This window comes from Meriones unguiculatus, chromosome 2 (assembly GCF_030254825.1).
Source record: "Meriones unguiculatus strain TT.TT164.6M chromosome 2, Bangor_MerUng_6.1, whole genome shotgun sequence".
NCBI classification, from domain to species: domain Eukaryota; kingdom Metazoa; phylum Chordata; class Mammalia; order Rodentia; family Muridae; genus Meriones; species Meriones unguiculatus.
In genome coordinates, this window is record NC_083350.1 from 111,311,724 (window position 1) to 111,327,112 (window position 15,389).

The 15,389-nt window shown below is 35.3% G+C and overlaps 1 protein-coding gene across 3 annotated transcripts in view; it reads right to left on the bottom strand.

Annotated features, from left to right (window-relative positions):
- The window catches only part of Lrriq1 (leucine rich repeats and IQ motif containing 1), a 211,703-nt gene that overhangs the window by 114,495 nt on the left and 81,819 nt on the right, over positions 1–15,389 (bottom strand). For all 3 annotated transcript variants that reach the window (XM_060377971.1, XM_060377970.1, XM_060377972.1), the window contains exons 18-21: positions 6,975–7,064; positions 6,191–6,312; positions 5,611–5,706; positions 5,304–5,386 (exon numbers count right to left, since the gene is read on the bottom strand). In XM_060377971.1, the coding sequence (XP_060233954.1) occupies positions 5,304–5,386; positions 5,611–5,706; positions 6,191–6,312; positions 6,975–7,064 (391 nt within the window). The remainder of the gene's footprint in view (positions 1–5,303; positions 5,387–5,610; positions 5,707–6,190; positions 6,313–6,974; positions 7,065–15,389) is intronic.

Here is a 15,389-nt window from a genome sequence, read left to right on the forward strand (position 1 = left end):
CCCAGTGGTCCTGCAGAGAATGATACATCAACCAAGGACCATGCACGCATAGAGAGGACCTCAGATGTGACCGATTGGCAGCTCAGTCGCCCTGTGGATATCTGAGTGAAGGAAGCATAAACTCCTCTATCATGAACTCAGTTGACTGCTCTCTGATCACTTGCCCCTGGGGATGCGGCCTTGCCAGGCCATGGACGAAGATCATCCAAGTAGTACTGATGAGACTTAACAAGCTATGGACAGATGGCAATAGTGCAGAACTCCCCCTTTCAGTGGTCTAGGGGAAGGGGATAGGAGGAAGGGCGAGTGAGGGTGGGACTGGCGGGAGTTGTGGGAGGGGGCTTCAATTGGGAATTAATAAATTGTGAAGAAAAATTAAATTAAAAATAAAATAAAATCTTGCTTTCCCATATGCTTTGCATACCTCCTAAGCCTCCCAAACAATGTTACGAAATGGAACCAAGTGTTCAAATGTCTGACACTATGGAGGATACTTCCAATTCAAACTACTACATTCAACTTCCTGGCCGAATCAACTTCAAATATTTTCACTGGCTTTCATGGTCTTAACACTGTTTGAAAGTTGAAAGTCTCTTCTATTTATTTAAGGCAATCTTTTAATAGTAATCTCTTGTAAAATAACAACCCAAATTACATACTTCCATCATACAATGGCACAGAATATATATTACTATTCCAAAATGGAGAAATGGGGACATAGCAAGGAAATACTGGACTTAAATCAAGACCAGAATTCAGCAAAGCAGAGACCAAATCCTGTGATTAATTTCTGATGTTCAGTAATTTAATTTCAAAGGTCTAAGTGCATCTTTCCTTCTACCTTTGCTTCCTATAACATGCCTCTCTCTGGCTAGTTTTACTTCCCATATACAGCTCTCCTTGGCAAATATTTCATGGCTAACATCTTATGGGTATCGACTGAAGTCTAGGATTCACTTTTACACATTCACACAATGATCTCTTGTCCTTTCAAGGCCTTCAGACAGGAATCCTCTGTCACATGTTGCCTATTCTTAGCATGAAAACATAGTGAACATCCATAATCCCATTGACTTGCATCCACTAAAGCCAGCACCATGTGGAAAACACTGCTAATTGAACAGTTCTTGGGATAGACCCCGGCCCTCTTGAGCCACATTTGCACCGCATGTACATTCATACTAGGCACTAATTTAAACTTAACTTCCTAGATATAAGTCTACAATTGATTAAAGACTCACAGAACCATAAATATAGAGTATTAAATGTTTATCAATAACTTTAATGTTGAGTCAAGTGTCAGGTGTATTAGTAGATTTAATGTAAAATAGGTAGAGACTCAACTGCTTACAGTTCAAAATGAATTCTAATATTGTTTTTGGAAGCACAACAAAGTAGTGTTTGACTAAAATTTTCACTGATTCTAGAATTTTTGAGGTAAATAAAATAAATCTTAAGTAAATCTCATTTTGCTAAAATTTTTGTCAATTCTTCTCACTTAAAAATGCATCAGCTATATTATCATTTTGAAGACTCCTTTCTCACAACCCATAAACTGCTTACCATGCCTAAAATGAGCCTTTTAAAATTTTTCTACATTACTTACTTTTAAGATATGATTTAATGATATGAAATGGCTTAAGCTGTTTTTCATGGAAATAAAGCCAGCAAATACCTACTGAACAAGAATTATATACTCAATATTATTGAGAATTAAACAAGCGGATGGATCATTTTTATCCTGTGTCACCCTTGCATCAAAAATAAATTAACCTTTTTTGTTTCATCTTTTTCTTTACTTACAAAGACTTAAATTCAGCATGTATAAATTTGATACAGAGAAACACGTATTATGTCTATGTTCTACATTTTCTTCCCTTATACTTTACCAGCTTCTATGCACCCAAATGTTCCGCTTAGAGCTTCTGAGGAGTGCTAGGCATCAAAACCAGCCACCCACTCACTTTCCCCAGCCCACTCCTCTAGTGTTACGCCCAAATATGCTCACTACCCTCAGGTTATTGACCTTGCATGTTTTCAATAGACGTGGGGCTCTCGCCTTACATATGGTATTCTTCATTGCAGTGCTGAATTTTAAACTCCTCCAGTGTCTGATAACTCCTATTCTGCTCACTAAATTCTGAAATTACTTTTGTTTACAGGGCAGCAGAACAGACAGACAGACAGACAATATACAAAGCAGGACTAGTCACTATTGTTTCTAGCTGATGTCAATCAAAAAGGGGTGGGGAGGAGATGAAACAATTATTACATAAAACAACAACAGCAATCCAAACATAACCAAGCAAACCATGACAGTTTCCCACAATTTTAGACTTCTTATCAAGACAGCAAGCAATTCCTCCACCATCTTCCCATTCTTTCCTCTTCTGCTTCTGATATTTTGTATCAAAGAAGTAAGATGAAGCAAACCAGACCTGTGCCGGCTGCCTGTAAATTCGGCTGTGTAGGAAACTGGGTCCTGCTGTTCTTTAAAGCAGATGGCCTCAGTTCTGCAGACAGATTTCGTCAGGACTGGAGCTTCCCTAACAACTGTCCACACTTTTTGCTCCCAATAAAGGCTCCTCAACTGTGCTTCACAGTTAATCTACTGCTTCAGTACTTGGCTTCCTCTCTCAGAAACTTATTCCTTCACTCACTACTTTCTCCAAAAACCAGACTTTCTGCAGCTGCCATGTTATCATTTTAACAGTAAATAAGTATCGATTCATATTCCTTGGCCAATACAAGTATGTAAAATGTATGAACAGGAAATATGAAGTGATTTCCCCTGACCAGCAGCTTAGTTTATATTTTTCATGATCGATATTTAATGCTGCCATACCCTACTTGTATGCTTGGATTCCCTGATGATCAAAGCTTTGTTAGCCCACAGAATCCTGTTGACTCTTGAATTCATAGAACCTGTCTCTGACACTCTTCCCACCCCAATCATCTCAGTCAACAGGAGTAAGTCCCACAGCACTTTTGTGGACAATGCTGCCCTCTCATGGCTCCAAATTTTCATGTTGACAAGGTTTCCATACAAGGTACACTTAATATTTAGACTTTCAGTTTAAAACTTTTTCAGTTTAAGCAGAATTTGGATAGTTAAGTAAATACTTAAGTATTCTTTTAGAACATCAATGGCTAAAAGTTTAAATTATGCTCATATTCAAGTAAATTTATGACACATTTGCAGTTGAGTTATGAAAACTGGAATGGCAACAGGAATTTGATCTAAATTTTAAGCTTAAAAAAAAACCCTATAGTACAGAGTCTTAAATAATTTACTCACAGACAGAAATGGTGTAAGTGAACTTAATAAAAGATAAAATATGATCTCTCAAGAAGTTCCTTCTGGTTTTCTCTTCTTTCTCATTTGTAACCCCTCTTATTTCAACTGATATGTTTGCTGTGAGGAGGGCATAGAGGAAAGCCATGAGAACCGTGAAAGGCTGGTCATTAAATTCCAAATTTTGGCATTCAGATTTTAAAGTCAAATTGATTTTGCATCTTGAACCTCATATGTTGATGTACAAAATGTACAAACACATCACATAGAGATTTACATGTTCATACCGTGGGAAAAAGGCTATTGGGCTTGTGCGATTAGTTGGCGATTTCCATTTAAAGAGTCACAGTTTTCATCCACAGCTTCTGTTTAACACATCATGCCTATGCAGCATTGCCAGAATACTAAGTTAAAATGGAGTTACAATATTTGACTGTGGGTTTCCCTTCTCATTTTTGACCCTATCATGCCCCCTTGTGACTGACAGAAGAAACTTTTTTGTTTAATTACATCTAGTTGTGAGCACAAATTTAAAACAAATACATAAAATAGAAAGAAAGAAAAAGTTAAATCAATGCAGATATTGATTGCTGAATCATTTGCTGAAACATAGAAATAAATAGGCTATTACTTGTTGAAAATTGGCCGGGTCAGTTCTCAACCTATTTTGCTTTTGAACTTGGCTCGGGAGTTCAATATATTTTTGCATTATTTTTGAAACAGCTCCTTTTGAAATTCATGTAGAGGGATAGAAAAATAAGCCAAAGAAGACATTAAAAAAGTTTATTGAACAGCCCTATTTACTGTATTGCATTCCAAATTTCCTGACTGAGCTTCAAAAACTTCTGGCTTCAGAGTTGCTCTTTCACTGAAGTTGCCATAACATGGTTCAGTCCACAGCAAATGAACTTCATAGAGACTTACAAAATGAGTGGGTAGCAGGCACAAATGAGGGGAAAACAAGAAACTTACTTAAATCCATTTTAAAATGTTTAAATGTTCAATGTTATGTATTTGACAAATGGTATTCAAATTACAGTATCCTCAAAAGGATAGAATATAGAAATTAAAATAACTAATATCACAATGAGGTAAAAGTTAGATGTTTAAAAAACTAAAAAATGAGTTACCATTAATTTATCAATGGCTAGTGACTGATATGAAAAGCATTTGATTTATTTAAAAGTATTTTGTTATTTTAATATAGATTTTAAACTACATATATGTATATAACTCAGAAATTAATAAACAAAACAAACAGGTAATTTCTGAGCTATAAAAACAGATTTCTTTCTTGGTTACTTGTAACAAAGTTAGAAGAGTCATGTGCCTTTTATGAAGATCCTGAACCTATGATATCACAAAGACAGACATTAAATATACTAGGGAGATAATTATAAATAGTTTTAAAAGATATAAAATCATAACCATTTCCTAATTTTGCCTTATATCTCTATATTTATCATGGATATGAAAATGAGTAGAAGTTTCCAAAGAAAGATAAATGATTTGTAGGATAGCTTCACAAGTAGAGAGAAAATAGATGCCTTCTAATGTTTACAAATTTTTCAAAATCATGAAATAGTGTTTCTTTTCATGTGTGAATCTCTATAGCTAATTTCAACAAACTGATGTATTCGGTTTACTGAATAACCAAGCAATTTAAGAGCATACAGAGCAATGAGCACATGAAGTGGATGGTTTTTAAATCAACATTCCAAATGCACCAACTCAGAGACAAATTATAACATAATTGCCACAGTGCACAGGACACAGAAAAGTCAATACCAGTGTGTATGAAACAGGGACTATTTTAAAAATAAAAGGGCAAATTATATCATTAAATATGATAGCATAATTTTCTTTGGAAATTGAGGAGTTTATGGTTAATTATCTTAGACGTACTTACCAGTGCACTAATTTCTGTTCATATTAAATATACATAGAAAACACAATTTTAAAAAATTAGTCAATACCAAGCACAGCTACTGCTCAGTCTATTACTTACCTAATTTTTTCCTTAATTTTTTTGATTTCATTTTCTGTGCTCTCTTTAGCATTTGCTGAGCTGTAGAGATGTCTTTAAAGCCCCTATTGAAATGATAAATTTAAGATAACTGAAGCATATTTAGTCATTGACATACATGTAAATGTACATGTTTGAATTACAAACATTGAATTGTAATCCTAATTAATAAAGCTAACTAATTTCAAAAGTCAGTTTCTTAAAGACTAGTGACTTACTGAATTCCAAAATATATCTGCCTCAGATAGCCAAGATCTTTCAATTTCTTAGTGTAAAACGGAGGACTTACCATTCTTCTGAAATTTTTTCTTCTTTTTCAGATTGTAGTAAACTCTTCTTACTAGACTTTGATTCAGGGGTCCAGGATAAAGTTTTGTTTTCTGATCTGCTAACAGAAATGCATGTTTTTGAACAGCATCAACACAAGTACATCAGCTCTTTTAAAAACTACAGGCTGTTCATGTTGCTTCAAACTTGGAAATAAAACCTATTTAAGCTACAGAGGAGCTTTATCTTGAAAAGTAATAAAAGTCTGCCATTAATTTAAAATGTTTACATTTCAATTACATGGAGCATATTTCAATCCTTTTGCTGAAAGGACTGTGGTACTGGGGTTTTTATTTTAGTCCTCCTCTCTACCTGTCAAGCCGTGAATATGTTTACCAAAATGTAAGTTTTGTTGCTGCTTTAATGCATCGCTTCCACACAGTTTTGAACACTTATTTTCCTATTTTAACATTACATGAGTTCCATCTTTTACAAGTCAATTAATGTCTATTTTCATGGTTGTTCTACTCTTAGAAGGGGTGGGTACTTTTGCCTTTCTCATTCATAAGTTGGTGCCCATCTTAGAGAGTAACTTAGCTTACCTGCTACTTAACTGTGTGTGTTCTGGTGAAAACACGTTTTCTTTCTCATTGTTTAGCCATGCTTGAGCTGGACGAGTTGGTACAGTAAGTGAAGGTTCACCATGTTTCAAAGTCTGAGGGGTCTTATTTTAAAAGCATAAATAAATGTAAAGTGAATTAAAAAATTCCAGCATCTGTGTGCTTACCTAACATGTGGCAGCCTGAGCAGTCTCAAAGGGAAATGTATTACAACGTTAAAACGATAATCGAACATAATTTCTGGAACATGCCTAAATATTCTTGGGTTACATGGTACGAAGAGTATGCTTTTTGGTATAGCTCACATATACAACATGATTAATTGCAAAGCTCTTAAAAAAATCTCCGAAAACAAAAACTTCAAAGATTATCAAATAAATAACAGATATTGCAGTCCCTTGACCTCTGGCTGAGGATCTTCAGCTGCCGCCTCTCAGAAGTAAAAATGTATTTCTGCAGGTTTAAAGTGCTGCCAACGAGTGATTTTAGTCTACTGCCAAACGTGCAGCTGAGGCACATCAGGGTTTTCTGGCTACTGGGAAATAAAGCGTTGAAAGAAATCCAAAGTAAAGAAAAAAAAAAATAAAGAGCAAATGAAAGAAAAGCTACATGAAAAATTACATCTGGGGATGAAGAGGAAGTCAAAGGCTTCTAAAAGTAATTATGTTTTTCAAGTCAATAAATTGTATTATTAATCACCATGGCAGAGCAGAACCTTCAGAAGCCAGCAAAGATCGAGCACTCATAAGTTTCCATGACATGTTACCTTTGGCCAGGGCAGCTGGTTGGAGAGAGGCAGTGTTTGTGCAGGGAACCCAGTGGAATCTAAAGCTGGCCATTCGTTCTCCAAGATACCCTGCACAAGTAACGGCATTCGGATGGACAACAGTTAGCTTGAAGACCTTTAGCGAGTTTTCTTAAAATTGTACAGGATATCACAAATGTTCACAAAGCCCACGAGGACTTTTGTTTATAGGAACGTTTTGTTTGTTATAATGGGAGGCTATGTCTCTGATGAAGGCACTCATTATAAACTGCGTGATGAGGGTTTTCATCCACACGTTTTGGTTAAGGGAAGAGCTAATATTTGATTGCTTTTAAAAAGAAGTAAATGTTGTTCTGAGTACTCATTCGTTACTACTCTCATATAAGTCTTGGAGTAACCAAGATAAATCAGCTTTTAGTTAATTGTGGTGCAAGTTACATTTCCTGTTAAACATTGTTATTAAAACCACAATATTTTTAATATATTAGAATCCATTTTCCTTAAGTAGTACATATAAGCCAGGGTTTGCATTAATTTTTAATCAGAAGTTTTTTTTGGGGGGGGTGGACAGAAAGGAAAAATTTGTAAGAATGAAAAAATATATATAATTTCTGATGTAATTATTCTACAACACAACTCTTCAAATGGGAAAAAAGCTAATTTATACTTCAAGTGTGAAATTTCTACTGTGCAACTCCTTCCTTTTCATCCCAAATCATCTATGTATCTATGTTCCATTATACAATTCACAAGTTTATTCTTTATTCAATGAAGTTATATAAATTTTGTATATCTAAGATATAATTATATGAATTTTACTTAATTTGGATGTCTTATATGATGTATCTTATAATAAACATCTGTGATTCTTTATGAACAAGGATCACCAAAACACTGATTAGCATTTAGAAAGCTGTAAAACAGCGAAACATTTTGAAGATTAGAATGATAATATTTTGAGGAAATATTAACAGAGCTTTCAATTCATACAAGTTCAGTGGGCCTTGCTCTTTGAATGACTGAGACACAGTGAATATTGGTAGGCCTGGAAACAACACACTTACTTTGGCATTACACTTAGGAGATAGAATCAAGTTCATTTTCTTCCAACATCATGAGAACAGAACAACTGTACCAAATTAAGTATTTTATAGGATTTCCTATTATGTAGGGACTATTAAAATTACAAATATCTATCTCACAGTTACACTGAGATTAAGAGTTGCAATTGAGAAGTGAGAAGTAATTCAAGAAATCTATTGAATTATGTGGTGATTCTCAAAAGTAACAATCTATTAAACATCTCTGAGAGAATTTTAACCATTCTTATGACAGAGTTTAAATATATTGGTTACTGCATTTGACAATAAACTTATTTTTTTACAATAAACTTATTAATTCTACCAGGAAGACATGTTTTAAAGAATTACGTTGCACACAACAAACATACAGATTTTAGTTTTCAACTAAATTAATTCAAATGTGAAAATTCCCAAATAGAGCATTATAGAAGAGAGAGAAAGGGATTGCATGAGAGAGTACTCTCACTGGAAGCTTTAATGTTTTCCTTTCCCATGTCTTAGAATAGTAAGATAAGAAAATGGCAGTGCAGAAAGAATGCTGTAGTTCTGGGGAAGTAGCAGTGAAAAGAAACAAGTGATTGTGGGTCAGAGTTTGAAATGAAAGAGTTGAGACATGGAGGGCATTTGCTTTGATATTTCTGGGAAAGTTATGAAAACAAGATATTGCAAACTGTTTGTAACATATATAACCAGATAATATTATCTACTTGCTAAATCATGTCTAAAACCCAGTAAATTCCCATTGACTTCTACAATCAGAATGGTCTGTCTGGTTCGTGACAAATGATAAAAAATAATTGATGACTACCTTAAAAACAACAAAAAAGAATTGTACTTCAGCATAAAATTCCTGACAAAATTTAGATTCAAAAATTTAAATTTTTGAGTGGCAATGCACACTTATTCAGGGAAAGATCACAGGTTGCTGAAAACTAGCTGTCAAGGAAATGGTTAAAATGTAGAGAAGATGTGAAAATGAAAGGATGACAACTTGGAAAAGATATCATGTCATCTGACCACTGGATATGGAAGACACCTGGTGCTGTCAGGCCTGGCATGAATTTTATACTAATCTTGTAGCTTTTTAAAAATCTATCTTTGTATGCACCTGTCAAGCCAGTCCATTTTCTTTTGTCCTATGGAAGTCTAGTTTGATTTTTTCCCTCTCTGTCTCTATAGTGCTACTCTATATGAGTACTACAGTAGCAGTACTATGATAGCAGTACCCTTTCGAGCAGTTTTCTCTCTAGTGATACTCCAATAGCATTACTCCAGTATCAGTACTCTACTCTCTACAGCTGAACTTGCTAGTGCAGTACTCAGTAGCAGTACTCAATACCAGCATTCTATATAGATATTCTCTCTATAGCAGCTCTCTCTATAGCAATTGTTCTATATTCCAATAGTAGTAATCTACAGAGCAGTACTCCAAAGCAGTACTCCAAAGCAGTACTCCAAAGCAGTACTCTCTCTTTATGATTGAAAAGGGAGAAAGGAAGGGAGAGGACCACCACAGGGATATAAAATAAATAAATAAAAATAAAATAGAAAGTAAAGAAAACCCACAAACAAGAAAATATCTGTATACAGGTCGTGGTGGTGCACGCTTGAATCCCAGCGCTCAAGAGGCAGAAGCAGGCAAATTTCTGTGTTAGAGTTCAGCCTGATCTACAGTTCAAGTTCAAGGATATCCAAGACTACACAGAAAAACCTTGTCTTGAAAAATAAAAAATGAAATAAAATAAAATAATCTTCAAACTATGGACCTGGTAAGGAGTTGCAGCTAAAATGTAAACAAACAAGTAAACAAACAGAAAACCAGAACAACTTTCCAGGAATATGTATGTAGCATTTATATCTAGGATGTGTAAGACCCTAAGATCAGTACTTAGGAATTGAAAAACAAACAAACATACACAATGAAAAATATATTGCTTGACTTCAAAGAAGATAAACAAAGGGTCTGAGCAGATACTCTTCAAAAGAACACACAGAACACACACCAATGACCAACACAATTATATGAAAAATGCTCAACATTAGTATTTTCAGAAAAATATTCATAAAAACACAATGACATGACGTTGTATGCAGAAAAGATGGCTACTAACAAAAAGGGGCATGATAGCATTAGAACAGCATGCCAAGAAGAATGAGCTTCTCATATTAATGGAGGGTATAAACATAGCTTTTATTAACCTGATGTAATTGTCTCTGAGGTTACTGCCTGTCTGCTAACCTAGGCCTGGTCCTGGAAGCCTTTAGCTTCCTTACAATCTATTCTAATCCTAGAATGTTTTCGGCCTCTGAGACTTACTGCTGAATAAGCTCACCCATTCTAGATGTTTCTAAACTCTAGCTGGCTGGTTCAACCCAGCTGTTCTGGCTCAAACTCCTCTCCTAGTTGACTGATTCAAATGGGCTTCCACAGCTTATGAATTGCTCTGCTTGGCCTCAAACTAACTCTAGCACTCTGTTCTATCTTCTGGCTCTTTCTCATTCTCTGTCTTCACCTGTGTCTAGTTTATCTCCTCAACCTGTCTCTGTAAACCTTCCCCACTAAATCTGTCTCTAAACGCCAGGAACTGAACTGCCGCCAATTCAACTCCACTGCACTGCCTATAAGCTCACTGACTCAACTTGAACAGAACTGACTAGAACTCAGAGATCTGCACGTCTCTCTCTCCTGAGTGTTAGGATTAAAGACATGTACCACTAAGCCAGGACCTAACCTTTTCTTTATATGAAACTTCCTGTATACCAGGCTGGACTTGAACTCAGAGATTTACTTGCCTCTGTCTCCTGGAATTTAAGGCAAGTCAGTATTCCAGCTGGATCATACAAACCTGGAAGGTCTTAGGGTATGATATTTTGCCAGAGCATAAAATTCAGCCATATTTTGAATTAAAATTTCTTTACAGGAAGGAAAGTAAATTACTATAATCTGTACTGGGAAACAGCATAAAATCTCTGTAAAATTAATAGAACTATAAAAATAGATCAACTGACCCTACAGTTCCTCTACTTGAGATGTATCCAAAAGAAATTAAATCAATGCTAAATAAATAGCTGTGCTGCATGTTTATTATAGCACTAGGTATCACAGTTATGGTATGAAATAAACTAAAATATCCAGCATTGAGTAGACAATGTAGAACAGGATGGTATCAGCCAACAGAAATCAGAGGCCACCAGTCTCAACAAGACAGATGAAGCAATAGGGCACTGAGAGAAATAGAGATAGAGATTTTGTGATTGTACTTATCTATGCAAACTCTAAATGAGTTGACCCGAAGAGATAGAGTAGAATCTGTTAGAGAGAGGAGAAAGGATGTTGGTTAAAGGATCAACATTTAGTTTGGAAACTGGAGCTAACTTTAGGAAATAATGTACGTGCTATGGAAATATGAGGCTCAGTGCTCAGAATCTCAGAACTCAGTTAAGAAGCCTTAACTTCTCTCAAAACAAGCATTGAAATTTAAAGACAATTAGGCCCAGCATAAGCAACAACAACAAAAACAGAAAGCAAACTTAAAAGTAATTGACAGTCCTTCAAATCTCCCAAAAGTAGAATAAGTGTTGGGTAGGCCCTGTCAGGTAGAGAAAGGGGACATATGGTTAGACATATGGTTATTGAGGGAAAAATAAAGGGAACAGACAAGGCCAAAAACCAGTAAAAAAGTAAGTGAAGCAAAGACACGAAGAAAGCAAAAATACTTCACTAAGGGGAAAGGAGGGGTCACAGGAAAGCTTAAAAACTGAATGTACAACATATAAAACAAATGGGACAAAACAATAATAGAGAAATAACTAGGTAGAGATATCTGTATAGATATCTGTATAGATATATTTTCAGAGAAAATATCTGAAATAATTAGTTCAGCAAAGAAACTATTGTAAAATGGGAAAATATATCACAAATGATTCAGTGATAGAATGATTTAATTGTTAAAGCCTCAAAATATGAGGACTTCATTGTCATACAAAAACTAAACTTTCCCCTATCATTGCATTGGGGGAGGGGCATAGGAGAAGAAGGGGGAAGGAGGGAGGGATTGGGAGGGGAGAGCAAGGGGCTATAACTGGGATACTAAGTGAATAAATTGTAATTAATAAAAAAATGAAAGAAAAACAACACTAAACTTTCTTTAAAAATCCTCATAGCCAGGCTGAGGAGATGGCTCAATGGTTAAGAGCACTGTCTGCTCTTCCAAGGGACCCAGGTTCAACTCTCAGCATGAACAAGGCAGCTCACAACTATCCATAAGCAATTCCAAGTGGTCTGATACCTTCACACCAATGCACATAAAATAAAATTAAATAAATTATTAAAAAATCCTCATAGCCACAAGAGATTTTAGTAGTTTCCTTGGTAACTCACAGATCACGAGGGAGACAGAAGGTTATTTTAAAACAGAAGAAAACTAGAATAGGAACTCAAGATTTTCATCACAGTTTGTCCTGGGAAATAGTTCAGTCAGTGAAGCTCTTGCACTATAAAGATATTGATTTACTCAAGGATTTTATATTAGGAAATCAATGATATATATATATATATATATATATATATATATATGATATAAAAACTATTTGATAGGATTAAAATAACATGTAATCACCACCAACACTGTCAATTTAATCTGTAAACGTTAGGAAAGGTAATATATTCCTAATCCACAAAGTTTCTGTAGAAGGCAAATAGGAATCATTTTACTTAGAGACCACATGTTAAAAGATTTCATATTAAATGAAAAAAATAGTTGTTTGCTGTGATCACTATGATTCAAACTGCAATGAACATAGTAAGAGAATAAAGCAAGAAATGTTAAAACATGTAAGAAAAGAAATATTAAAAAAGGAAAACAGTTTGTTATTTGTAGAAGACATAATTGTACATATAGGGAATTTAGAAATTTAGACAGATTATCCACTAAAATTACAAAGTAATCTCAGCAAAGTGCCTGAGTAGAAGATTAACATGTGAAAATGAATTCAGCTTATGGAATTGACTTTAATATGCAAGCATACCAAACACCTAGAAATATATTTAACCAAACTACAAAGGAGGAGTATAAAGGAAAGCTTCATAATTTTTTTCTAATGTAGATATCTCAAGAAGTTTGTATTTTTCTGTTGGCATTATGGTAATAGAGCAGAACATGGTATCTCATAGATACAAGATATCATGAAGTAGCATTTTCTGTTTCGAGTTAATTGTTAATATATTTGATTCAATGAGGTTCTGATTCACTCATATAATATCTTCAAAAATTTGCTAAATTATTTTTGAAAATAAGCAGCCAGATATTTATAATGGTAGTTAAACTATAATGATATTTCAGCTAAGCTATGAATATTTTTTGGAAAATAGTTAACTTATTTTCAAAATATATGGACACTTATTAGAAAAAATATTCTCAATATAAATAACTAATTCTCACTGATGTGTCACTACTTTCAAATGCAACCATGGAATCAGAATCTACTGATGGAGTTATTGAGATGAGATAAGATCTGAGACCTTAAATGGGTACATGAAACCGTGGCTAACATCAAGCCCTGTATTTACTATGTTCTACTATATATACACACATAGTGAATATAAAGTTTAATTTATTAATTATGTATAAGAGGTTCAAAACTGGAATATAGAATGGCAGAGAAACACTTAAAGAAAAGTTCAATGTCATTAGCCATCAGGGAAATGCAAATCAAAAGGACCCTGAGATTTCACCTTACACTCATCAGAATGGCCAAGATGAAAAACTCAAGTGACAACACATGCTGGAGAGGTTGTAGAGAAAGGAGAACCCTCCTCCACTGCTGGTGGGAATGTAAACTTGTACAACCACTCTGGAAATCAATCTGGTGCTTTCTCAGACAACTAGGAATAGCGCTTCCTCAAGATCCAGCCATACCACTTCTAGGCATATATCCAAAAGAGGCTCAAGTACACAATAAGGGCATTTGCTCAACCATGTTTGTAGAAGCTTTATTTGTAATAGCCAGAAGCTGGAAACAGCCCAGATTCCCCTCAGCTGAAGAATGGATGCAGAATTTGTGGTACATCTACACAATGGAGTATTACTCAGCAATGAAAAATAAGGAAATCATGAAATTTACAGGTAAATGGTGAGACCTGGAAAGGCTCATCTTGAGTGGGCTGTCCCAGAAGCAAAAAGACACATACGGTATATACTCACTCATAGAGACATGTAATATTGGATAAACCTACTAAAATCTGTACATCTAAAGAAACTAATCAAGAGAGAGTACCCTGACTAAAATGTTCAATCCCCATCTCGAAAGGCAAAGAGAATGGACATCAGAAGAAGAAGAAAACAGGAAACAACCTAGGAACCGGCCACAGAGGGCCTCTGAAAGGCTCTGCCCTGCAGACTATCAAAGCAGATGCTGAGACTTATGGCCAACTCTTGGGCAGTGTGCATGGAATCTTATGTAAGAAGTGGAAAATGGTAAGATCTGGGGAGAAAAGGAACTCGAAAAGGAACTCCAAAAGGAGAGCAACAGAACCAGAAATTTGAACACAGGGGTCTTGCCAGAGACTTATACTCCAACCAAGTACCAGGCATGGAGATAACCTAGAACCCCTGCACAGATTTAGCCCATGGCAGTTTAGTGTCCAAGTGGGTTCCATAGTAATGGGAAGAGGGACTGCCTCTGACATAATTTGATTGGCCTCAATTTGATCACTTCCCCCTTAGGGGGGAGCAGCCTTACCAGGCCACAGAAGATGACAATGCAGCCACTCCTGATGAGATCTGATAGACTAAGATGAGAAGGAAGAAGAGGAGACCTCCCCTATCAGTGGACTTGGGGAGGGGAATGCATGAAGAAGGGGGTGGGAGGGTGAGATATAGAGGGGAGGAGGTAGGGGCTTATGGAGGGCTACAAAGTGAATAAAGTGTAATTAATAAAAATAAAAAATAAAAATAAAAGAAGTTCAAAACAGGAAAAACATTCTAATATAGTGTGATAAAATTATCAGCACAATTAATTTTGCATTTCCAACTACAGTTTGAAATAGGCCTAATTTGAACACAATCTAGTTATGCAACAATTGGCAGAATAACCAAGAGAGCATGAGGCAAGTTCTGAGCATGTAGGGCATACGCTGTGGATACATTTCACAAAGAGCAAAGCAGATAATTCATATTCCAGACAGGATGAAAAGTGATGGTAGGAAATACCTTCACACTGCTCAATATTGTTCAAAATCGATAAATTATTTACCTCTGCAACTTCCTATTTATTATTTTTATAGCACAAATAAACAGGGGGTTTTATATTCTCTTAAAGCATATTACAGTCA